Below are 27,667 nucleotides of genomic sequence, written 5' to 3' on the forward strand. Positions count from 1 at the left end.
ACACACAGGCAGACAGCTGTGGACACCGACGAGTGAAGTTGTTCTACTATTACTGTTACACTACTCAGGAGGCTGACAACCCTTTGGCTCTGCTGGAGACATCATCAGTCAAAGTAGCAACATCTGTGTTTGTGTGTGCAGTGAGTCTGGGTAATAAAAAACAATCTCACTTTAAGAACATTTCCATAGTAACAATGATAAGCTCTGAACTACTGCTAAGTCAGGCTAGTGTAATAAATAAATACAAATGCATGTGGAAAGGCCTGTGATGTTTAATAAAAGTCCGGAAAAACAACAAATTCACCCAAAATGAAAACATTTAAAGACAGTTCCATCCCACTGAGGAAAGAAGCAGCATGCAGTCACGAGAAACAGCTAGCAGCAAGGCCAAGACTGACCTTTCATTACACTTCCACAGTCGACACCCAGCTGCCATCATTAACTTCTGCCTTTTTGGTTATTATCCCATGTGATTCAGCTCGAACAGATGCGAAGGCAATTTTGCTCAATTAAAAATTATTTTGCCAGTTAATTTTTTATCATAAATATCTGGTTGATGCGCTACAAGCAAAATGAATAAAAATACGTTTTATTACGCAGCTGAACGTTTTCATCTTAAAGGACTGCGTGCTCCTTCAGAAATTTAAAGCAATACTAATCTTTCAGAGTTTGCAGAATTTACCTGAAGCGCGAGTATTTAGATAGCTAATACATTACATCAAAATTTAATGTAAAGATATTTAGCAGCATGTTCCCTGTGATCTTGCTACAATGCACGTGTGTTCATTAGACGTTAAAAATGGCAACTGGTCGTACATGAGCGTTAGACATAAATAAAATAAGTAAGATCAAGTCGTGCACACACACACACACACAGCACCTTTATGTAAACAGAACACATGATGAGCTGAAGTAACACAACCACCAAAACAAAACAAAACTAAATTCACCTTGTACGTCACCATCAACGAGGGCATCTGAGAAAATCCCAAGGCAGCATCAAGTCAAGAGGAAATAAGTGTCAGTTAACCTCAAAGTAACACTACACTGATTTTCTGAGTAATGTGTTATTTTATGACGTGGAGGCAAAACCAAAAGCGAAGCAGTGTTTCATCAGTTTGAAATTCCCACTGAATAATCATGGTTATCTGTAGTTGTCATTATTTGTCTAGACTATGATCTAATGTCCTGGAGATTCTACAGAAAATGGGAGCAGAAAATGAAAGGCTGCAGGCTGATCTCCGTCCATCAATTCTTGTTGCCGTGTGGAAAACACCGGGACAAGATACGTGTGTTTAGCAAGCAAACACTAGTCAGCTCTTGTTTTTGCCTCATTTGCTCAGGATTCTCTTAAGAATGACAAACTAGTTTGCACAGGCACGCTTTCCAATTAATTATCTTCCTGATCTCTGGCATACTTCTCTCACACACACAAAGCCACCCCCTTTCCTGCCTCAGTGATTGCCCACAATATAGCCTGGATAATGCACTCATCAGAACAATGGATTTGAAGGAATGCCATCACGTTTTGTGGAATCATTTTCTTCGCTTTCTGTTATTTCCACTATGGGGGCACCTTGTGTTTATGATTAAATGCTGTCAGTTATTTAACCACCAAAAAAAATAAACACTTTTTCCCCTGAATGAATGCCACACATGCGTAATATCAAGCAGTAGCCTTAATTCTCACATAAAACAAAACTAAAGGCAGCTGAAAATCATGGTTTCTGTGGCGTTTGGTAGTTATACCTCTCGCCTCAGTCACACTAGTTACAAATCTGAAATTTCGTCAAAGCAACCACTTCAAAAGCAATCGGATCAAAGTTGTTGCATGCAGTCGTAATAACCGTGCCAACCACTGTTTTCTTTTGTGTGACTGTACCATAAGTGAATTGCGCTTGTGCAAGGTTACACCTCTTTTAGGTGTGGTAACTGAAGCAACTGATTTATTTGAAACCAGAAAAGGCAAGTGAAGCTGCCTGGAAATAATTTAAACTTAGTTCTTCCTCTGACATAATAGTTTAAAGGCAGACTATCAAATAATAATAACATGGTTTCTATCAGAATGTAATCAGTAAAGCACAAGCTGTTTAATACTAAAGTATTTTTGCTTGAGAGCACTCAATTAGCAAAAAAGCTAATAGACTTGGTTTCTGAGTCTATGGTTAACAGCAATACCAACTATGATAAGCAGCTTTTTATACTCTGAGCCAATATTTGTCTTCGAGCAGGGTTAGGTTAGTATGTTTTGGCGACACTCCAGGGCAACCACTGACCTCGCATTCACTCTTTGCTTTTAACTTGAGTAAATGAAACAAAAGAGTCAGAAACATGCCTGAGAAATAATTATACAAGAGTGCATCTCTGTCTGCACAAAGCAAACATAACTGTATCGTTTAACATGCCAAGAAAGGAGGAACAACACACAAAACACTTGTAACTTATGTTAGCAGACTTGATATTAAAGTGTCAGTAATTTTATGCTGAGACTTTCAAAAGAATATATATAAAATACTGATGCACCGTACAGAGCAAGTATGTGTGTGCATATGTGTGTGCGCAGCGGAGCACCTGCGAGGCTGTCAGGTCGCGTCATTCTCTCGTAAATGTCGTAACTCTGGGGTCCGTAGGGGTCGGTGTTGTGGAGCACGGAGCGGGGCAGAGTGGCGCTGTAGTGCTGGGGCACGGCAGTCATACTAGCCCTGACTGGAGACGAAGTGTGAGTAGGCTGTTTAGTCAGCGGAGGGTTGACGTTGTCGACCATCGTCAGAGGTGAGCCCATGCGGCCCGAGGGTGACCCTGCTGAGGCCTGGTAGGGTGAGGTGGTGCGGCTAGATCGAGAGTTTGTGGAGCCCATGCGACGCAGCGCAGCGGGGGAGTTTTTCTGAGTATTGTAGGGTGAGCCACTGCTGCCACCGCCCGTAGTACTGGTTCGCTGGGCAGAGGGCAATGTTGTAGAATAGATGGCGGAGAGGGGTTTGGGTTCTGTAACAATGGGGGAGCCGTAGGCACTACCAACTGAGGTACGCAGGGAACCACGGGAGGGGGACATACTGCTCGCGTAGGCTGGCGAGTGAGAGCGAGAAGGCACTGAGCTGACCCTTCGCATAGCTCGGCCAGGCACTGCTGTTGTGACCTGCAAGCAAGAGGAAAAAAAAAGAAAAAGGCTCTGTGTAGGGGTGGGTTTTTATAATCGATTTATCGATTAAAATCGATTCTGGCTTGGATTACGTAAAATCGATTCATTAAAATCCTGAATCGATTTTTTAATATAAATTTATTTTGCCCGAAATGCCAGAATCTCAGGTGAAATCTCACAAAATTTCAACAACCACCAAACAGCTAAAACAGTAAATGAGAGCAGGAACACGGATTCTGCACAAAGACTTAAACACACAGCGCAGCCCGCAGATCAGAATCAGTTAGATGTCGAATTTCTCACAGTTTGGGCTGAAAGCCGACAGCCCGCTGATTCTGATCTGACGGCGGGTCTGCGCTTTGTGTTCACGCCCTTTATGCGCTGATTCTAAAGCTGTTAGTTTGATGTCTCTCCAAACAATATTGACCGAACCAGCAGCAAAAGAGGATCCAAACTAGCTTCACAAAAACATCGTCAAGTATTCACTCTTACTTCTCTCTCTCTCTCTCTCTCTCTCTCTCTCTCTCTCTCTCTCTCTCTCTCTCTCTCTCTCTCTCTCTCATTCGCTTGCTTGTTACACAAGTCTACCGTTGTTTACAGCGCTATCGGCCGACTTTTTTTTTTTCTGTTTTATATACTTCCGAAAAGAAAACCTAATTTCTGCCGTTCAATGCTGAACAAATTTAAACTTTTTAAAATTATGCAAAATGCAAAATGCTTAGCCGTGTCTCTAATAAAACCGCTGTAACTTCAGAGGTAATGTTCATGTGTTGATTAATGGTTTTCTTTCGTTTTTGATGTACTGCAGAATATTTTTATAAAATCCAGGCCAGGAAAAATCACCTTCATGTGTTTCTGTGTTTTATCTTCAGCTACTTTGACACAAAGGCATCTGCTGTGACGCTCACACCTCTGATAAAGTCTTGCGTGTGTCAGCTTCCTTTTTATAGATACAAAAATATGTAAACGTACTAATCAGAATTATAATATTTCTGACTGTCAAAATTTCCCATATTCAAATCGAAGTGAATCGAATCGAATCGAATTAAATCGAATCGTGGATCGAATCGATTCTGGACCTTGTGAATCGGAATTGAATCGATTCTAAAAATCAGTGACGATACCCAGCCCTAGCTCTGTGGTTTAGTTCTTACATTCAGGAGGAGCTATAAAATGATGTACTGTAATAATAATGACATGCTACATAAAACAACATTGCATAAAACAATTCATCACAGGGCACGACTTTACTCTGGGACATATTTATTTTCCTTGTGCTCCCCTCCTCTGTTGTGTGACGGCGCCATTTGGTTTCTCAGCAGTCTCTATATACGAAGCTGTAAGAAGCGTGATTAGGTTGTGGTGCTCGATCCCTCGGTGCATTAAAGCAATAAATCACTAACAAACTCAACAACAATTCTGGAGCAATTAAACTTCACGACCCTTTGAACAAGACGTATGATGAGATAAATCTTGACTTAAACAACCGTCAGTACCTGGGCTGAAGCCTGTCCCTCAGCCCTGGCATTCCTCATCAGCGTGCCAGTACCGGGGAAGGAATGCTGCACCCTTAGTTCAGCCTTGCCCAGGTTCTGGCTGCTGAGGTAGCTGCTGCTGGCATCCTGGTAACCACTGTCCGAGTACGAGTTCATCTGAGCTGAGCTACACGAATTCCCTCCAGATCCTGAGAGATAATGAGAGAAAAACGACAGACGAGAATGAAATGCTGGGGGAGAGTATGGAGACCGGTTAGAGGCACAGGAACACATCATAAAGGGTTTCATAACAGATGTGACCTTTACTTAGGATAGCCTTACTAATGACAAATGGCACAGCAGGGGGAGGGGGGGGGGGGGGGGGGGGTTACAGTTTTGTCAAGCTATTACTCAGTGTGCCATGGTAAATATCCAGCCTTTTATACCTTATGATTATACGGATAACAGTTTATCCTGAAGAATATAACGGTGAAAGACAAAAAATAAAAATAAAGAGTGTAATCATAAGGTATAAAATTAAAGAAAATTGTTTTCAAAACTGGCATCAGTGTAGTGGAACAACGCTGAGGCAAGAGAAAGCGAGCAGAAGAGAGGGCTGCAGAATGTAGAGAGAAGGCAACAACAGACCCTCACTTTCATGAAGGGAGGACTGCTCCGGGGAGTACAGAGACACCTGCTCTGACTCCGTCCTGATGCGGTACCTCGGGGACTGGGAGCTGTCAGTCACCCGAGACTTTGTGTCCCCCAAGGCACAGGCATCTGAGAAGACACGGCAGAGCAGAAAGTCAGGCAGAGAGGTGGAGCTTCAGGTCTGAAATAATCTCACAGTTTTCGGTCTTTGGGACTGAGAGTTTACAATAGTCGTTAAAGCAGTCAATAGTTTATGGAACTGAAAGCAAACAATACGACGGTAATTTCAGCAACATTAGTTTCACACTTGTATACAGTTGGAGTCATTAAATTTTACTACCATACTAATTTGGGAAGTCAAAATTGGGCGGCATGTCACTTCAATTGTGTATACAGCTATGCTCTAAATCGTTTCACAGCTCTAACATTTCCCTGCATCCCCTCTCGCGTCGTGCATGGCAACAACGAGCGAGGGAAACAGAAGCCGAAATTAGCTGTCTAATGTCTCTGTGCACAATGTTTCTCCACAGTCACAATCTAGTTAAGCGTGACCAGAGTCAATGGATTCCTCTGCAATCACTAGAACAATTGGCAGTGAATGAAGGGAAGGAAGAAGACAAACATTGGTGGTCTGAGTTTGTCAGATCCTGCCTGGTTAGCTAGCGTGTGAATGAAAGCTGAATCCTGTGACTGAGCCGCCTTGTTGTCAAAACTGACCTGTTGAATAAATGTGTTGACATGTAGGCTTTGTGCATTTGACAACCTGGCATCTTGCACTCCCACCTTTGGAAGACTAAAGGTGCTTGGATATTTACTGAAGGGATTGAGTCAAAGCAGATCAAAGCAGATCTGGGGTCAGACTGTCAGAAAGCACAGTGGGGGTGGCCTGTTGCGAGAGAGGCATCCCCCATGTGGCTTCAGAGAGCCCAGTCTACAACAAACTCTGTGTCAACTGTGTCAGTGCAATTTAATACGTGGATACTCGCTCACATTTTTGTGTGTGTATTTTTAAGTTTGCAACAAAGATGAAAAGGCATTTATTAGCCAAAGACATCAAACAACTCAACAATCTGAATTCTGACAGTGACTCGTAGTCTGGTACACACACAGCATGTTGTTTAGGACATTTTGTACCAAGCGCTCACTCTGTATGATAAATAATATGCCAAAAAGGAATAGACAAAACTGGAATAGATGCAGAGCGCAAGTGCAGAGCGAAACAGAAGCCTTTTTGATCTGTGTAGATTCACTATGTGTGTAATCTTCTATTTCAGATAGTTATTTTTTCCCCACGACTACTGACTAAAGAGGAGAGCAGCGGCCACTTCTTACATTTAAGCCCCAGCAGTGAATTTCAAAACTTATTTTAGAGCTCAACATTTATCTCTACCGCTTGCCCTTGCTTTGCTAATCCCACTAGTAGATGTCTAAGCACTCTGCCCCCAATTTTTAAATTTTCTTGTCTATTAACAATGCATTAGATAAGAATGTAGAATGTCTGTAAAGTGGGCAGCACCAAGCAGAACCCAAACAATCAACTCGTGTGTTTCCTATTTTCCCCAAACAATTTATTTCCCTGGATTTAAAGAGCATCTTTCTGGTTTGTGTCCCCAGCTAATTAATGTGCTGGAAAATGATGCAGAAACTTTTCAGAGGAAAAGAAAGAGTGACACTGGGACATCACATATGAGAAAAGTCGATTTTGACACCGAGGCTGAAAATCGATATGAGCATATACAGGATTAGAGCCCAGGTATTAAAGTGAAAAAAATAAGTCGTATTACCAATCTACCAAGGATACAAAAGGCAAGAAAGGGCCAAACAGTGGGAAAAAAATTAAAAAAATCAATGTTACAAATATTGAAACAGTATTTATTTCGGCACCCAATAATGATTTAGCTTTAGCTGGTTCCCTAGCTTTTGTTTTATTATTGAGACTACATGCTGTGTGTCCTTCTGTGTGTACCACTGGTCAATGCTGAGATAATGGAAAATGCTTGGTGTCCTCTGTGGGTGTCTTTTCTTGTATACTGCGTGGGCAATTGTGGCTCAAGAGTTGGGAGTTCGCCTTGTAATTGGGCAAGACACTTCACCCGTTGCCTACTGGTGGTGGTCAGAGGGTCCGGTGGCGCCAGTGTCCGGCAGCCTCGCCTCTGTCAGTGTGCCCCAGCTACAATGTAGCTTGCCATCACCAGTGTGTGAATGTGTGTGTGAATGGGTGGATGACTGAATGTGTAAAGCTCTTTGGGGTCCTTAGGGACTCTTAAAGCGCCATTTACCATTTACTGCGGGTCCGTACTTGTGAGGACTAAGGTGTTTTAAATGAAAACATAAGTGTTGCATGGAGTAGTAACGTTGTAGTGGTCAACACCGGCTTGTTTGTAGCTGGTGACACAAATCCCCTTTGGGGTTGTGTTACAAAGGGTAACCCTGGCCACATACCCTCCGTAGCGGCTCCTTGTGGCAAGTAGCCAAGTGGGAATGTAGAATAATAATCTTCTAGGATTTGGCTCCGAGTGCCTCTTTTCCCCTCGAAAGCCTACTAGGAATAACCCTTGAAGCTCTTCTCTGAACTGAGTGGTTTCTGTCATATTGCAGGGTTGGTTATAGAACTAAATCCCAGATTTTCCATCAGAAGAGAGTGAGGTTGGTCTCTACCTATGAGCTGCCAATTGAAAAAAAGAAGAAGAAACTACTCAAACGGTCATCAAATTCTTTATTGATTTATAATGAGGTGTCAAAACTCGTCATTAGGGGGAGAGGAGAGGTCGTCGAATATCATATTTCGGTCAAAACCTGTTTTACCACTCCAATAAATACTTTCTTTATGATATGGGCTACATTTTGCTGCACACAACAGTGTTTCATTTGTGTGCCAGAAACCCTCACGCCCACTTTCCATTTGGGTCAATGGGACAGTTATATGGTACTCCTGTGATTCTGTTTTCTAGGACCAGCAAAGCTCAAGTCTGTTGGCTTACAATGTTACATCACAGGTGAAGAATTATGCATGTAGAGCCGACACCGAGGGAGCAGCAGCAGGTAAAATATAAAAATGTTCTCCTTTTAAATATTTTTATCTGAACGTTTTACCTCTTTCTGTAAATATAGGTAATTTATCCACCTGAAATAAACACACAAGCACATGTCTCATGTGAACAAGCTTATTACAGCACTGGAATGATGTATGTACAAATGAATAAATCCCAGCAACATACTGCGATATATTGAGACTGTATTTGCGCAGCTATTAATCAGCAATATGTAAAATCTGGGAATTTTTCTCCCTTCTGACATCAAATAAGAAATGGCTCTTGAGACCCTAATTGATAGAAATCTATTATAGTTATAGAAAACATCCATCCATATACAGCCTTATATTTCTGTGTCTTCTAGGCATTGAGGAGGTGTGGAGTGTATTCAAGTGGACAGCTGGCCAGGTGCCTCTGTGATGATCTGACAATAACTGCTGGTTTCAAGCACTATTATTTCACTTTGCAGGGTGGTTGCATTTGCTGTTACATATCAGGCAGTGTCAAAACTGTAGTGTCTGCCCATTTATTCTGTGATTTTATGCTGTAATAGCTTGTAAAACACACAACACTGTATACTGATTTTTCCAAAACACATTAAAAATGTCACGGGGTGATATTGCACTTTTTTAAGTTGTTTATTCCCAATTTTTTGATCATGTTTTTGTTGACCAGCTAGAGCTGACCCACGAGTCTTGGACAATACAGCGTACAGCCAGGACTGATCTCTACCGTGATCAGCAATAACTTGATGTCTTTTGAAGAACTTGGGACTATGTTTGGCATACCTTCAAAGCATTTTTTTAAAATATCTTCAACTGTGAAATTTTATACTGGCTGGGCAGTCTAATGACATGAATCTTCCCTCTCAATCTACCTTAGAAGATTTCTTTATGACACAAATTATACACAAAGAATCATTTCATAAAGTACTGCATGGTGAACAGATCTGACCAATGATTTACCCGAGGAAGAGGAGTTATAAGGAGGTTATTCTGGCGAATCAGAAACTGTAAAAATTTATTCGACAATAAATGTAATTGTCTGAATGGATCTCAGCTTCATTATATGTGGGAATGCATCCTGATACTCTTGTTCTTGGCAGAAATATTGTATACATGTAACCAGATCACTGGTGAAGAGGTGCCTCTTCCTGAATAATGCTTACTGAATATTTACCCAGATGGGTTTGTGATCTCTAAAATGCCAGGTCTTTACTCAGTTTCTGCTTTATGGAAACCAAACAGTGCACAGCTCCCTCACAGAAGAAAAACAACCTGTGCAATTTTACAATGACTTACAGGAACGACTTATCATTTTGCTTTGGGAAAGATAAGCTGCCTGACAAAAAAGTATTTTTCACAAAAGAAGCATTACAAGTTTTGAGGTATTAGAAACACTTTCTGAAGCTTACTGAAGAATAATATTTTAGTAGATGATCCCAAGTTTCCAATTTTCCACCTAAACAACAATAACAACCCAATCACTGTATGCTTATCACCGAGCTATACTGTACATATAAAACCGCCTCTGCCTCTTATCTTCAAAACAATGAACATTAAATAAAGTATTAAAAAGTCAAACATGATACTGACATGTTGAACTGCCAGCATGAAGACAAATACATGCTTGATAAAGAGAAGGGATCGAAACACAAACAGACAGACGAGGTACCGAAAAAGGAGAAAGCTCCATTTCTGGGGTGCTTGCTCTCTTCTTGCAGATGTACGAGGTGCGACTGCACTGACTTTTCCTGAGGCTAAGACAGTTGTTTCTACAGTAACACTTCCCCTCCGATCTCTCAGTCGGTGGAGACGTACGGTGGCTCACGAGGCCGATAAGCCTCAGAGAAAACTGTGGCCCATTACTCTGTGCCACACATTTTGAGTTTAAGTCATTTAGATTGGACAAAGTACATCACCGCATCTGACCATCATTTATCATCCACAACACAATGAGAAATCAATACAAAGAAAAACAATGGCAGCGATTAGTACCCGACTCAGTTGTAACCCTAATGAAATGGATTCAGCACGGAAATTGGGACTCGGGCAGAAAACGAGAAACCCATGTGATATTAATATTCCCTCTGCATGTGTACAAGTGTAACCCCCCATAGGCTCTTTGATGGGATCGAAAACAAAAGATTAATGACCACTGCAGAAAGTCAGTCTTCCACTATGCAATTAATAAGCCATGAAAGACATTAGTAAATTTAATCCATTATCTGTTGTCGCCTAAACATCCTTGAAAGATGCGGGCTAAACAAACAGACCAACGGGGTCTTGAGAGAGAGTCTTCTGCTACCTGCCAATGATGGCGTTTCATCTGAGTGGGCAGAAATTGCTTAAGTAACTATTAAAACAAGAACATGCCCGGGGCTGTCAATTGCGCGGTTGAAAACACTTGTATTAGCACAGATTATTGTGGAAATGTAAAACATGTCTGTACTGCACACCATGCACACACACAAACACACAAAATGTACATTTTATCAAGTCTAGATACATGCACAGCCCTTGCTTTGCAAATGGAGAATTGAAAAGCACTTAGCTTAGCTGATATAACTCACTAACACTGCATAAACTGCATGTTGTTCTCTCAGGTTCTAACAGGTCCAACAAGAAAATAATCAGTTTTAAATAGGAAATATTTTACTAAATACTTTTAGTTTGAAACCTGCAGAGAGCTTATCTGAAGAATCCATGTATTGTAGTATAAACGTTAACCACAGCAGTCAGTGCCCTTGTGAAAGTAGGTGAGCCTCGTGGCCCGTAATGTTTTAGCATTGCGGCATGTGTAATTATTAACTAATTATTAATTTCAGGTCTGGGTACAGACTCAAATGGGGGAGTGTTTGCTTCAATTCTTGATTACTCCTGCAAATATGCAGATATAAAAGACACCAAATATAAATGTAAACGGACACAGCGTAAAATGAGATATTATTTTATGAGCAGCAATAGCATTTCAGTAATTACCTGCAGTTCTCCAAGGTAGGGACTTCTCAGATGAGCTGTGTGGGAGAAAAAAAGAAGAAAAAAAAAAAAAACAACAACAGATGAAAAGGTGAATAAATGCACTACGAACCAGAGACACCACAGTGGAAGATATGAGTGAAATCATCTGGATGAGACACCTTGGAGCCTCATCTACTTGTGCTATTTACAACAAGATTAGAGATGGTAATCAGTGCTTTTGAGATAAAACAGCTAGAGGTTCAAAGGATGCTGCCAAAGTGGAGCTGTTTGCATCTCAGATGAAATCTAAATGAGTCAGCTAGCATTTTGTTTGCACACTGCCATAAGAAAGAAAGAAAGAAAGAGATATATATATATATATATATATATATATATATATATATATATATATATATATATATATATATATATATATATATATATATATATATATATATATATATATATATATATATATAAAAAAGAAAGAAAGAAAGAAAGAAAGAAATATATATATATATATCTTTCTTTCTTTCTTTTTTATGGCAGTGTGCAAACAAAATGCTAGCTGACTCATTTAGATTTTCATCTGAGACATATACATATATATATATATATATACATATATATATACTAGGGGTGCAACGATACACAAAATTCACGGTTCGGTTCGGTTCGATACTTTGGTGTCACGGTTCGATATTTTTTCGATACAAAAAAAAATGTTCATGCCTTTTTATTAATTTGTCATTTATTAAATTTTCACGGCACATTCTGCACCACATCTCTGTGCGTTCATCATTTGTTTAAAGCCAGCTCACCTCCTGCAACCACTTTTCCGAGAATACGCGTTTCTTTTGTGGTTCGGACTCCTTCTGACATTTCTTTGGAGGTGGAGGAACACCAAAGTAATTGCTTAAAGGAGCTTCTTCGACATCTTTAAGAGTTCTAAACAAATGTCTGTCCACCTCCTGAAAATCTTATGTACGCAAACACTCGTTGCAACTTCTTATCTTGTGCGGGTTTTTATTTTGACAGCGAATGCGCACCTGCGGACCACTTATGTGCAGCCCTGGTTATTTAGCTCGTCATATTGCAGCCACAGAAATTCTTTTGTCCATGAAACCATAAAGCTGCTCTTTCTTTTTGCCTTATAGTCTGATTTGTCATAACTTTTCCGTTTTGTCACTTCTTCACCCTGACCTGTCTTATTTGGCTCAGCAAAACTAAAATATATATCCTGCTGCTTTTACACACGCACTCACATAACGCTCAGCGATTCTCTGCGCGATCAACCTCTCACATGTTTAAGCTGAGGGAGATTTCACTTGTCATGTTTGCATAGTAAGCTAACGATTGATATGTCAGAGGAATTGGTGCGCAAATTATCATCACTCACCAATCAGTACTGTCGCTCTCTATACACAGTTCATGCGATTGCAAAGTGAAAGCAAAAAACAAGCGCAAATTCAAACGCGATTTCAGTATGTCACATATTGACAGTGGCTCACCGATGCCAATGACATAATTACCCAGCTACATTTCCGAAAGAATGCAAAACCATTGACATATATTTTTCCTTCCTACGATAATATATACATACTAGGGGTGCAACGATCGTTGCACCCCTAGTATGTATATATTAGGGGTGCAACGATACTCGTATCGATATTGAACCGTTCGATACAGTGCTTTCGGTTCGGTACGCATATGTATCGAACAATACAACATTTTTAATTTATTTTATCAACTTTCCTTCTGACGATGCTGTCTGTGTTGAGCGCTCAGTGGATCTGCGCTCGACAGTGCAGCCTAGGCGGAGTAGTCGAACACAGATTCACTGAGCGCAGGGCAAGCTAGCGAGACAGAAGCTAGGCTAGTTGCAACATGGCAAATTGAACCTCCCCCACCCTCATTCAGATCTGGCGTTTGGAACTATTTTGGTTTTCATGTGACGTATGACCCTGAAGGTAAGCACTCATGGACAAAAGTAAAACAGTATGTTGGATGTACCAGCAATGCTCAATTGGTGGGAACTAGTGTGTTAGCGCAGTTAGCTCGTTAATGTGTTGACGTCTTCCAGCCCCACTCATGAGGCGATCCGCGGTAGCTCGTTAACGGAGATTTGCCGTGTTGTGACGTTAACGTCATTCCAGATTTACGCTGACAGCACTAGTGGGAACACAACCAATATGACTGCACATTTACTCCGACATCATCCTAGTGCAAAGACAAGTGGAAGCAGACAAAAACAACAAGCACGCATGCTACAAACTTTACCCGAGTCATTTAGACAGCCGTTAGCACATGATTCTCCTTATGGGGACCTGATATGTTTAATATGCTGCTGAGAATATAGCCCAGAAGAAGCGTATAGTATAGCTTTTATTTTGGAAAGAGACATTTCTCCATAATAAACTCTCTTTTCCAAAGATGAGTGATTCCTCAATCAGATACATGGCTCGCAAAATCGCTAGCCCGACGTCCTGGGGCTTTTTTCCAGTCGGGCTACCAAAATCTATCTCTGCCCTGCCCGTCGGGCTATCGTAGGAAGGAAAAATATATGTCAATGGTTTTGCATTCTTTCGGAAATGTAGCTGGGTAATTATGTCATTGGCATCGGTGAGCCACTGTCAATATGTGACATACTGAAATCGCGTTTGAATTTGCGCTTGTTTTTTGCTTTCACTTTGCAATCGCATGAACTGTGTATAGAGAGCGACAGTACTGATTGGTGAGTGATGATAATTTGCGCACCAATTCCTCTGACATATCAATCGTTAGCTTACTATGCAAACATGACAAGTGAAATCTCCCTCAGCTTAAACATGTGAGAGGTTGATCGCGCAGAGAATCGCTGAGCGTTATGTGAGTGCGCGTGTAAAAGCAGCAGGATATATATTTTAGTTTTGCTGAGCCAAATAAGACAGGTCAGGGTGAAGAAGTGACAAAACGGAAAAGTTATGACAAATCAGACTATAAGGCAAAAAGAAAGAGCAGCTTTATGGTTTCATGGACAAAAGAATTTCTGTGGCTGCAATATGACGAGCTAAATAACCAGGGCTGCACATAAGTGGTCCGCAGGTGCGCATTCGCTGTCAAAATAAAAACCCGCACAAGATAAGAAGTTGCAACGAGTGTTTGCGTACATAAGATTTTCAGGAGGTGGACAGACATTTGTTTAGAACTCTTAAAGATGTCGAAGAAGCTCCTTTAAGCAATTACTTTGGTGTTCCTCCACCTCCAAAGAAATGTCAGAAGGAGTCCGAACCACAAAAGAAACGCGTATTCTCGGAAAAGTGGTTGCAGGAGGTGAGCTTTCTTCAAACAAATGATGAACGCACAGAGATGTGGTGCAGAATGTGCCGTGAAAATTTAATAAATGACAAATTAATAAAAAGGCATGAACATTTTTTTTTGTATCGAAAAAATATCGAACCGTGACACCAAAGTATCGAACCGAACCGAACCGTGAATTTTGTGTATCGTTGCACCCCTAATACATACATATATATATACATACATACATACATATATATATACATACATACACACACACACACACACACACAGCTGCTGGACTGGCAGCTGTTTTTCCACATTCATTTAGTAAATATGCTAAGTCAACGGCCGAAGGATGGAATATAACCTGAAGGGAGCTGAAGCAGCATGAGAAACACTCTCCGAGTAAATCAAAAAGTAATCACATTGTACATTCACACCCTCTGTCTTTAAGCTCAGTGTCCTGACATGCTGACATAATCCTGACATGAATACCAGTATTTATTCCAGTGGAGCCTGTATCCCACAGAGGTAGTCACCCTCCAGAGAGTAATGCAGGAGAATAATGATCCAGCCAGAGAGAAATCACAGTTTGGGTCCATTATTTGGAAATAACACAGACAGTACCAAGCAACAAAATCAGAAAGAATCCAGTGACAGTGTGTAGTAATATAAATGGTCTTATACCAATCAACTGCACTGAGCGTTTTTGGCATAAAAAGTATGACACAAGCTTCTAGTACAGTTAGCTTTAGTAGTAAACCCATTTGTCCTAGATGTGTCTGATGTTTGTAGGCTTTACTGTATATAGGAGGCCTTAATTTTCCTAAATTTCAATTTGTTTTCCAGGTAGACAGATGATGTGAAGCCTTTTTTTGAAAAATTATTACAATATATTTTGTTTAAACCAAGACTTAAAACAAAGGCTACTCAGTTTTAACTACTTAATTCTATTTAAAGAAAGAGGCCAGTTGCAGTTCAGTGCAAATCCTCGATCATGATAATCCTAACCTAGAGTTCTTATTACAATGCTGAAACTACAACATGATCTGAAACAAACTGAAAGCTAAATTATAGCAGGTAATTTTTTGTTTTAGAAAACTTCAAATAACCAAAGTGTGGTTAAAAAGCTAACTAAAATGTAAGAGAAAATTCAAATAACATTGTAGCAAATGGAATGGCCTCAAATGAATACAGCTAAGAAGAAAGAGCAGTGTGGAACAGACGAGCAAGTTATCAGGTACTAAATAGGACTCTAAACTTATTATTTTAAGTATGTGTGAACATCAAATCACTGATCAAAGGTAAAAACCACTCACTCCCCTGTTCCAGAGTTAGTTATTACAAGAAACAGAGGCCAAGCAGGAGACCCCGGAGCAGTGCATCCACCCCGTTCTTTTTCAGATCTTCCATTTGCCAATCATTAATATCAAGCAAAGTGTTGCCGCTATTTCTTCCCAGTTAAGGTGACACTAAATGAGCTTTAAGAAGCACTTTCTTAGAATTTTAATGAGCATGCAGGCAATTAAAAAGAGGAAGTTGGGCGAGCTGAGCTTCACTGAAGCATAGGAGATAAAGCAGAAGAATGGCTACCGTAACGATTATGCGCCACCCGTACTGCATGCTGACCAGCAGGCAGAGCGAAGGCGCTGCTAAGTGAGAGTAAAAGTGCCAATGGTGATACACAACAGGCCTAACTGTGACATGACACTTTATTTCCCATCAGTTCTTTTGGCTAATGAAAGGCTGGCTGGGTGTGGGGGTTGCATCTTCTAGTTAAGTTTGCCAGAGGTGAAGTTTGATGGCCACCCCCTGTCTGCTTGTACAAATGAAGGTGGAGGCCAGCTCTGGAGGTGTCGCGAAATGTAATGACTCCAATCCGAACCCCTCAAGTGTGTTGTCACCTCTGCTGTTGTCCTGCTGTGCTATTGAGCCAATCAGTGTGACCTCAATGCTCGAGGCTAATCTCCATTCACTCGCAAATCTTGAGCCACAACCATATCATTCGTCTTCTTACTTGAAAGGGGGAAAAAAAAGAAAGGTGTGAAAAGCGGTGTTGTACGTTTTCTTTATAGGGTCCTAGGTGGTTTCAGTCTCTCAGTCTGAAGTGTTTATATTTACACGTACATATACAGGCTTTAAAACATCATGCATTAGTCTTATGTTAGCATAAGACTATCTACAGCAGTAGATTTCAGGTGAAAATGGGTTGTAGGGCATCCATGATGGTGGGGAAAAAAGGCACCCAGTCAAAAGCAAATGCAAGAGACTGAAAACAAATCAGAAAAAAAAGCCCTGCACACTTAACTCGCAGAAAATTTAATTTAATGCTTTTTCAAACAGACATCACAAAGCTCAACCAAAACACTGACTGTGATCTGCATGATGAGAGCAGGGCTGGATGATTAGAGGCAAATATTTAGGTGGGACTTTGCCAACAGACACTGGGAATAAATTCAGTTTAAATAATAAAAAGCATCCTAAACTGCAGACTTGGCTGTTTGCTAATAACATTGTTTCAAACTTCATTCAAACTCAATTAACTTGTTCAGAGGGTCAGACTACAGTGGCTAAATTTTAAGAATGTGCCCATACCAGGCATTTCTGCTTCTATCCATGTACCTTGTCTCACATTCAAATACTCTTGCAACTCTTTCCTACTGGAATAAATGGAAGATGCAAATCTTAATGTTTGGTAACAGAAAGAAAGGAAAAGCGGGAGGAAGGCTGGATCAGTCCTGCAGACAGATACATATTTTACTGACTTTAGTTAACATTTTTATGTGAATTTGTATATTTTGTATTTTCTTAACATTTAGGGTTGCATTTTCTCTCTGTGCCTACACTAGTTCCCTCTGGATGCTCCACTTTCTGCCCACAGACCAAGCCAGCATTCCTTTTACCTTAATACAAAGGAAGTTGGACACTGGAATTGGTAGTGATGTCATACCCAACTTGACCATAATTCAGTAGCAGTCAGAAAAAAAAAGGCTTTGTTTTCTCTCCATATCAAGGTAAACAAATTTTGCCATCAGTAGCAATACTTGGGTATGAACGCAATGTACAGGTTAACTAGTGACACATGCACAATAGTTTTACAGTCTTAATACCATTTTCCTTGCAGCTGCCATCTCGAATTGCAAAATCGAGGTTGGTGTGGCTACTCAGACTTCACCGAGTGGAAAGCCTGACACCACTTCAAATGGAAGGCAGCAGAAAAACAAACTTTTTTGTAGTTTGACTACGGTAGTAATTCGGAATTGTACATGGGTGTGGATGTGAATCTTTTGTTTGTGCTAGGCCTGTGATTGACTGGTAAACCACCCAAAGATGTACCTCTTGCTCAAATTTGGCTGGGATAGCCTCTAGCTATAGCCTTTATCAACCCAAAGAAACTGCATGCTGAACAGTTTGCAACAAATGCATGTTCCATTACATGCACAACACAGAATATGCCGCTAGAAGATAAAACGAGTGAATGGAAGGCCAGTAAAATGTCATAATTTGTGGGCAAGAGAAGTGCAAACAGCAGCATTAGCAATGTGAAAAAAAGAAAGATTTCTAAAGCGGTAAAGAGGTATCCGAGTGGTATCTCAGGCAAGATAAGTAGGTGACTAATAGCTATGAAGACAGAAACAGCATACTACTATCGTAGCAAATACATGGAAAGCCTTAAGTCCCAAGCTGACAGTCCTAACAACCGAGCTATAGGGCAAGCCTCATTAAAATGAAACCACAGCAACAACCTGTGTCTGCCAATTCAGTCGAGTTTTTTCTTGTGATGCTTTTTAAGTGACACTTAGCCTACAACAAGACAACTGCATGTCCAACATTGCCTGGGATTTTGGCATTTGACTCATTTAGTCCACCAACTACTCTGAAAAACACTTTGTTTTGCAAGCCAAATGTCACTTATGGACCAGTGGATCAAGACAATGAGCTGAAAGCTACACAAAACAGATTTGGGTGATATTTTCATTGTGTCTAGCACACACAAGATTTGATATTTTAGGGAATAATTAGGTTGAGTAAACAAAGACTGCTCTGTCCTTAAGCTTTATTCCCAAAATTATTCTTGATATATGAATCATTTTATAAATATTCCCGTGTGTGGACGAATAAAGAACAACCATAGTGTGGTTGGACTCATTAAAACTGTGCTCCAAATGAGAGAAAGAGGAAATTAAAGTAATTACTGGGGCTGTGTATAATTCAGAGAGCTGTTGTCCACACCTCTTTGGCAGCACTTAAAGCTGCTGTATATTTGCACCCCTCTAAAAAGGGACAAAGGGGAAATGGACACTTACTGAGCAGTGCTGGTAGGTGAGTGCTTTTTAGAGTTATGCAGGCTAGAGTGCAAGAATGCACTATCTAAGGGCATAGGGCTTATTATCAGAAAGCCAGAAAAGTTCAGAGAGCCATTAAAGCTACTTTTGAAACAAAGTGTCATGTATCCAGATATATCCCAATTGTGTTACGGCCCATTTGAGGGTGAATGTAGCAACATGCCATCAGAATTTATATTCACTGACCACTTGTGAAGAAAATAGCTCGCCCCACACTCATAAAAAGCACTATACAGAAGGATGTAGTATGTAAGAGATTTAAGCTATTAGGGGATAAACGTAGATAAGGGTAGGGTGGAACCTTACACTAGAGCTACAACTCCTGTCATCCTTACATGCCCATCTAGAAGGCATAGTATGGTGCAAGATGTTTAAGGAGAGGCAGCAGCAGCTCTGGTGTTTCGTGCATCTAGACATATGAGAAGCTTGAAGAACCACCTGTAGCAGCAATAATTAGAAGTAGTTGTTTCTTTTTGGTTATATGATGAAGATTAAAAAAAAGGGGGGGGGAAAGTGTTTACAGGAGTACAGTGCAACAAAAAGATGACTGTACCTTAGCTCTGACCACATGATCCAAACAACAAAATGAGTAAATAGCACTTTTTTGTCATTTCTGATCACTCAGGCCACTTTGACACTATTCATGCAGGACTTTTAGCATTTCTCCTCGGCACACACGCTCATTAGTTGGAATTTGGGGTTCAATGTGTTGCCTAAATACACACTTGTAGGAGCCGGGAATCTAACCACCAATCTTTCAAGTGCAAAGACAGTTTACATAATTTGTGATCTCATCATTATTTTTATAGCAGCACTCAGGAATCAAACCTTACAAAGAGACATAATACTTATGACTAAACCAGACATCAGAGTACAGCTTGGTTAACTCCAAGTAAAATACTCGTAGTATAGCAGTATGCTGTTTCAGTAAACCAGACATTCAAAGAAAATGAAAGACACAAATAACTCCCATCATAATGCTCACAAATTCTCTTACTCTCATTTCAGCTTAAGATACTAAAAGTGCAACTATAACAGGATTCATGTTTACGATGCATGAGCTTTTATTTTGAAGTACTTCATTTTTAGTTTTAATTAAAAAAATAGCTCGCCATCAAAAACAGAACATTAAAAAACAAACAGTAATACAACTTTAATTATCAAGCGTTTACACCAATTATTGTTTCTCTCAAACAGGAATAATTTAGTCATAGTCCTGTGTTTGTGACAGTAACATTTACAGTTACGTTACGTGACGTGACAAAGCCCTAAAAACAATAATAAACATACTGTGCAAGTATTTTGGTTTGTGCATTTGCAACTGTTACTGCTCATTGCCTTTATTGTTTCTGTTGCTGCAGAAGGTTTGTTGTTTACATATGACAGAAGAGGACTATGGACGCATTTTACAGCAGAAGCCAATAAGACTGCTGTTAAAACTTTGTTGCAGCTGCCTTGTGAGGCTGTTGAGATATTTCAACGTTATATTGAGCCTTACAGATGAACCTGACATATGTGAGCCACAGCAGACAGGACAGAATGTGCGGTCACTGAGGTGTGATGATCAGGCAACCTAGTGTCTTTGCTGATGAAGTGGGAATGCGCCCACAGAGCCAAGTCACTGACAGCAATGTGTCGCTGAGAAAACAACACCTCACAGCTCACACATATAAATGCATACATACATACGCATGCACATGCAAGGAGTGATTCTGTTCCTCTCAGATTAAAGCACAAGACGGAGAAATATTTTAGATTCATAGTCCAATCACTGAGCATCATTGAGCATACTGGGATGCTCCATCACAATGCTATAATGCCATAAGGTTATACCACAGCGTATGGCCACTGCTGTGAAGGATAGAAAAGCCATGTGTTGGACTGTGGCTTCCTCTGTGTGTGTGTGTGTGTGTCTCTCTGCTCATTACCTGCTGCTACCAGCGCCTGGTGACTCAGCTCCGAGTCTGCATCTTTCCAGCTGATTGGCCACAATCTGCCTCTCCACTTCCAGCTCCCTGGTTAGCCGCTCGAACTGAAGCTCCTGCACATAAACACAATAAAGACAGTCAGGGGACTAAGGGTCAGAAATACATTCTCGCTCAAAAGAAATATGGACTTCGATTGGCAAATGTGAAAAATATGAAGTCAATATGGGAGGGGAAAGTTAACAGTTGGCAGCCTGCTCCGTGTCATTGTGGTTCATCACTGTGCATAGGTTAATGATGAGATTACAGAGATCTCCTTAGAGAGACGCAATCACGAATATTTCATTTTCCAAGCATTGAAGAGAACACACAATAGCTAGAAAACAAGCTGCTTCTTTCTTACTATAATGATAACAGCACGTGTATGTAAATAGTCCCATCTCTTCCTTAACAGCTGAATTAAACCTTCCACCAACATCTTTACACATACAGCGATTATTAATATCTATAGGTTTTTAAAAACGATTTATTATAAATTCAAATTCTTTTGGTTTTTGTAAATATATTCATTTCATCATGTCCACCCAAATGCAATGTTGCATTCTCTGTAACTGTAAACAGCCAAGGTTTTGTCATCTGACTGTATAAATTGGTTTAACAAGATATTAAAAATAACCAGATAAATTAGCCAACCGTGTCTATGCCATATGTGAGCAAAGTGAAGAGCACCACAGGCATTAATTAATAAACATAAAGGCCTCATTTTAAGGTAACAAAACTGTAATCTTTATTAATGAAGTGATTATGCACTTACAAAAAACATTACTGTGATTATTGTTTTCTATGTCTTTCAACAGATCCCTATTATTTTTACACACTGTAGGCAGTAAGTCCCAAGCAGTTAATGCAACTATTTTATTAAACTCCTTACATGTCGACTGTTTTACTTAAATCCTCTGTGATGATGTCAAGAGCCAAAATTAGAAAAATTGTCCCCTGTCCAAAAACGTATGGAACAAACTGTATGTACTTGTAGCCTACACGGCAATGCAATTTTCCAAGCCCACACAGAAAGACGAGCACCACTTCAATGGTGATATTTGGCCTAGGTGACACTGTTCCTATGGGAGTTGAGGAGAAATCAGCATTTGACTAATTATCTAGCCTGAACAAGGCCATTGCTTGCACAGATCTCTAGCTCCAAGCACTGCATCATGACAGTCATAAGACACACACAAGGTCTTTGGTACAGACTAAATAACTGCACACATACACCCATTTGAATATTTTGGGTTGTTTTTTTGGTTTTGTACTCACCACACTGCTAGGATAGCAGCAGAGCCTACACTTGCTTTTTTCTTCCAGGAGACCTCAGTTAATAGAACTCAGTAAATGAACGGGAGAATCGTTCCCTCGCTATCCTTAAAAGCTTGTTGCAGTTTCTGCATACATGCGTACGCTAGGGTCTCTTTGGGTCTGAATGACATCGACGAGTGGATTGTGGACAATCCGTGTGTCTGCCAATTCTTTGTAACCACACAATGGACCAACAACTACGCCTTTCAGGTGAAACCGAAGCAGACTTCACTGAAATACAACAGGAATAACACTTGGCTTTGGGGTCCGCATTGTCCGTGTCCTTAGAGTGTAATCCTTTCCTTAGCCATTCCAGTAATGCCCACGACCACGGTCAGTTTTATTCGCAGCCAGCTAAATCTACACACGAACACATTACCTGCCTATCACCTCCTTTTGTGACCTGACTGAGGAAATTTAGTCAGTTTAAAGCACCAAGACCAGCCTACTTTTCACACCTACTCTGCGTGTTCCCTGGGGGTGAACTGAAACTTCCCTCTACATTGTAGACATGTTCTGCCCACCCCTCCCCCAAACTACTACTTTGTACTCTCCACTGCTCACCTCTTTCCTGAAATCTACCTCAGTTGCAGATATGTGAAGCTTGACTTCAGTGAGAGAGAGTAAGCGGGTAGGAAAGCTGTTATGTTCTACTTCCTTGTGGATTTTCTTCTTCTTTTTTTCCAACGTGGCTGGGAACCCTTATTTGTAAAGCACTTCAAACACAACACAGTTGATCCAAAGTGCTTTCAAGGCACACAAAAGAAGAAGAAAAAGGGAAAATGGAAAAGAAAATAATGGAGGTAAAAATGCAGACAGTAAAACTAATAACAGCAGTGATAGAGGCACATGGTTACACACAACACTTTAAGTTAAAAAAAACCAGCTATAAAACCAGAGCTACTTATGTGAAGTCAAAGGCTGAGGGGTAAACAAAAAGTAAATGCATGATTTACATTATTACATTTTTTTCTGGCAGTTATATAAACTAAACAATCATGTTTTGTCACTCATCTCTGATTAAATTTCACTTTGTCTGGTATTCATATTTTAAATTTGATTGGCTCTTGAGTGTCATTGCTGAGACTCAAGTTGAAGATTAGATTGTGTCTTTTTATATTATACTAATCATTTATTTGCCTAGCACAGGCAGCCTTTTGTAGGATGACTCTCCAGGAACAAAACAAAAACAATCACGTCATCGTCTCCTCGTTACTGGTACAAGCATATGCCTACAAGCTTGCAGAGCGCACATACAGCAAAGCAGGACGGAAACAGGGTGGCCACAGCAACACTTTACTTAGAGGAAGAAATGAGCCATCAATCCTTTCTGTGACACATAACCCCTACTGAGAGATTTAGTCGCATGAAAATTGCCAATTTCAACCCTTCATCCCAACCAGTCACTCCCGTTTCCATTCTCAGTGTTCTTGTGACAGATAGAGCTAAGTGTAAGCAGTCAAAATACAAATATTGAAATGAATTTCTGAACTAGACATATGCAGATTGTCAACGGGTTTGATACATTCTGACACAACATTCATTTTAAGAAGTTAGCTGTTACAAAATAGCTACTCATAAAAAAAAAGGCACACAGAGCGCGACGGTTACCAACAATACAGGCCGTTCTCTCATTCAAGCCCCAGGACTGAACACCATTCAGACCAACACGGCAAAACCAAAACTGGGGGTGGGTCCACTGCATGGGTCAACTCTCGTCAGTCAGTCTCATCTCGACTATGGTTGAAAGAGGTTGGTACAGTACCCAGCACCGCAATCGAGAGGGAAAAAATTAATTAAACTAGCGTTTAAATGTCAAGTGGTTCACTGCAGATTGAACACATGCTGCATCTGCAGTCTGGAGGTGGCATAAGTGATCACCAATGTGGCAGAGGGCTAGTTTATATAAGAAGAATTTTCAGAGGAAACAAGTAGTAAGAGTTAAGAGAATGATACTGAATGCTAGTGACAACTGTGTGAGTCACAAGCAGAGAGAGAGAAAAAGGTGCAGTGATTCAAACAGAGCCCCATTCCTTCTCATACAAATCTTGAATTACTCTAGTGTGAGTATGGCACCTGTGCACAGGAAAGAGAACATAAGGTGACAGTGACATTTATAGGGGAGATGATTCATATGGACACACAAATATATTCATCAGCCACCTTGCTAAAACCCCACTGGACCACCTTTTGCTTTTAGAGCTGCCTTAATTCTTCACAGCATAGATTAGACAAGCTTTTGGAAACATTTCTCAGAGATTTCAAGGAAATCCATATTGGCCTGACAGCTTCACACAGTTGCTGCTGATTTTTCGGTTGCACATCCATGATGCGAATCTCCTGTTTCACCACATCCCAAAAGTGCTCTGCTGGATTGAGATCTGGTGCCTGTGGAGGTCCTTTGGGTATAGTGCCCATTATGGTACTGGAAGCAGCAATCAGTAGATGGGAACATTGTGGTCACAAAAAGATGGACAAAGCCAGAATATTCAGGTAGGCTGCGGCATTTAAACAATGCTCAGCTAGTACTAAAGGGCCCAAAATCTCCCACACATTTATGCAATCACCAGTAGTCTATACTCCAAATTCTGACACTACCATCTGAATATTGCAGTATAAATCGAGACTCATCAGGCAAGAAAACATTTTTCCAATTTGCTGTCCCAATTTTGGGCAACTTATAGCCTCAGTTTCCTCTTCTTAGCTGAAAGGAGCACCACCTGCTTTGATCATTTGCTGCAGTGGTGCATGCCCTTCAAGGTTTGATGTATTGTACGTTTATAGATCCTCATCAGCATATCTTGGTTGTAAAGAGTGTTAGAGTTAATTTGCCTTTCCCTTAGTTTGAAGCAGTTTGGTCATTTTCCTCAGCTGTGGCATCAAAAGCCATTTTCACCCAAAGAAATGATGCTGAGAAATCCCATTAGATCAGCAGTTTTGGACCAACCCAGCTAGCACCAATAACCACGCTATGTTTAAGATCAATTAAATCACCTTTACTCTGCATTCTAATTAAACTTTATCAGGTCATTTTTTACCACATATACATGCCTAAATGAACCGTATTGTTACCATGTGATGATGTGGCAAATTAGATATTAAATACTGCTAATAAGCAGGTAAAAAAGGTCTACCTCATAAAGAGCCTGGTGAGTCCGTATAAAACAGCAAGGTGACAGGACCGTTCATATATTTAAAGAGCACACTCCCACTAGCAGTGATAGTCTGGGAGCATTGGGTCAAGGCCTGGCTTGATACAATCAAGCATAAATGAGACTAATAAATAGACATATGTGCAATTTCATCCATGTATAAACATGATCTTGCATGGGTATAGCTTGAGTTATGAATGTTTTATGCTTTCTTTGACAGATGCTTACGGATAAGACTCAAACATATGGTGAGAAACACGCACCAAACTGTTTTGTTTACTGGCTGAACGAAGAGTGATTTCAGAGATTTCCTGCTCCTGCAAATGTCACTATTCTTGGCCCAGCAGTTCTATGCCTTCTTTCTCCTAAGCTCATAATCCAATTGTTTTATTTGGCAACGCGCGTCCTTCTCGAGTCCAGCAACTTCATCTCGGGCTGCAAAGTTTTTATTATACATTGGCACGTGTAAGCAAAACAGACACAGTTGTGTCTTTTTAAATACTTCACACAAACTGGCTGCTCTTTAATCCCACTGATGAATTGGTCTATGATCTTGATCAGGCACAGCACAGAGAGACATCTGCTGCAGCCATAAGGCTGTCACTATTGATATTCAGAGTTCCCAGCCTATAGTAGGTGGACACACTGCCTGCAAGCCCACCCCAACCCTGTTGTTTTCTTACTATGGAGAAGCATGGAGACAGTCCAAAGTTTCCAGCTTGGAGCTTTGTCTTCCAGGTATTTTCTCCTGTTTGACAGCTTAATTTATGGTACTGAGTGAATCTCCGTAGAGCTTACGCCTATGCCGTGGGCGATGTCGTTGTTTGCATTCATGCTTTTGCGCTGTGATCTCTGCATTTCTCTGCTGTTATGAGTGAAACCGAGCTGATCGTGTTGAATTTGGCTCTAATAAATCTTGAACAAAGCGTTATGTTTTTGCAGGGACGTGGCAAGAACTCAGAGCTGAGTCCATACACAACTGTCGGAGCTATGAAAATAAGAAAATCTGAATATGCCTGCAGCAGCACTGCTATTGCATTAGCAATGTGAGCAAGCTAGATACAATTGCAACCCATTACTTTTTGTTGTTCTCCTTGTGCTAATCAATATACTGTGTTTACATGACATATTATTATAAATACACTTATCAGTGCTGTTAAGATCTGCTACACAGTGAATCAATGCAGTGTTTCTAGGACATTGCATCAGGTTACCATGCATGTTACAGTGTAGGTTACAGTGCTTTTCTTGCACACTGTTATGACTGTAGATAGTTATGACAATCCAATGATCCAATAATGAATTCAAGACTGATATCTAAATAGTCAGGCATTAAAACAACAAGGCATCATTCTTGTCATGCTGAGAGAATGGCCTCTCAGTTGGCACCAAGGATTACTGCCATAAATGCCTCTTTATTATCACATCCTCAGGCTCTCCTTAGCAAAAAAGTGTTTTAGAGCTTTCATTTTCTTGCACACATTTCAATAGACTTTCCCCTATCCTGCATGAGTCATTAAGGCTATTATGAACATGACTTCAGTGCGTCTATAATTACCTTGTTATAACAAAGGGCTGTGTGCCAAAATGGGACCCATGGTCTGATGAAAAAAGGGACAAGGATCAGTCTCATAAGTGGGGCTCATATGAGCCAGAGAGAGCGAGGAAGAGAAAGAAAAACGAGAAAAGTCACTGCTCTGTGGAATTAATATATTTTCTATTCACCCCAGTACAATAAGGCCAAGCACAGCAGTAATGACCATTAGAAACTTGTTAAGCTTAAACAAAGATTTTGGGCCCAGCCTAAGCTTCTATTGGTATCAAGTGGAAGGAGACGATAGGGACAACAGATGACCAATTTTCATGTGCCAACAGGGCCCTAGTGCTTTTATTTGTCATTACAATGAGCTTGTTTGGCCTGATCTGCCTGTAGTCACAGTGCTGAATCAGATCCTGTCCCCTTGTGTCTTTAAAAAGGCCCTAAAGAAACAAATGACACATGGCAGAAGATCATGCTAGCAACTTACACTCTCCCACGTCCTATCTAGGGGTCCTGCTGACAGTACAGACCCATCAGAAATGCCTGAAGAGGCTTAACCCCAATGCTGCATCAGCATACAAACAGTGTATAAATAAAAGAAGCTTGCGCACACACAGACACACACATCCCAAATGTCATGTATCTTCATTAAAAAAACAAAACAAAACACTGACTTACACATGCCTTTAAAAAAAAAAAAAGAAAAAAGAATGACTTCTTCGCAAACAGCATACTTCTACAATACAAAGAAAACAAACTACAGCATGAACCACTCCAACTATAGTGTAAACCTAAAACACATGTGCACA

The 27,667-nt window shown here is 40.5% G+C and overlaps 1 protein-coding gene across 5 annotated transcripts in view; it reads right to left on the reverse strand.

The window, feature by feature from the left end:
* The window catches only part of pkp4 (plakophilin 4), a 95,994-nt gene that overhangs the window by 28,842 nt on the left and 39,485 nt on the right, over positions 1 to 27,667 (reverse strand). For 2 of the 5 annotated variants that reach the window (XM_087830187.1, XM_087830185.1), the window contains exons 3-8: positions 20,814 to 20,926; positions 11,279 to 11,313; positions 5,263 to 5,394; positions 4,636 to 4,823; positions 2,572 to 3,136; positions 951 to 977 (exon numbers count right to left, since the gene is read on the reverse strand). In XM_087830187.1, coding sequence (XP_087686313.1) covers positions 951 to 977; positions 2,572 to 3,136; positions 4,636 to 4,823; positions 5,263 to 5,394; positions 11,279 to 11,313; positions 20,814 to 20,926 — 1,060 coding nt within the window. The remainder of the gene's footprint in view (positions 1 to 950; positions 978 to 2,571; positions 3,137 to 4,635; positions 4,824 to 5,262; positions 5,395 to 11,278; positions 11,314 to 20,813; positions 20,927 to 27,667) is intronic. The other 3 variants (XM_087830188.1, XM_087830190.1, XM_087830189.1) reach the window with 3 other exon arrangements.

This window comes from Neolamprologus brichardi, chromosome 16, assembly GCF_056152115.1.
Source record: "Neolamprologus brichardi isolate AB-2024 chromosome 16, ASM5615211v1, whole genome shotgun sequence".
Lineage (NCBI taxonomy): Eukaryota > Metazoa > Chordata > Actinopteri > Cichliformes > Cichlidae > Neolamprologus > Neolamprologus brichardi.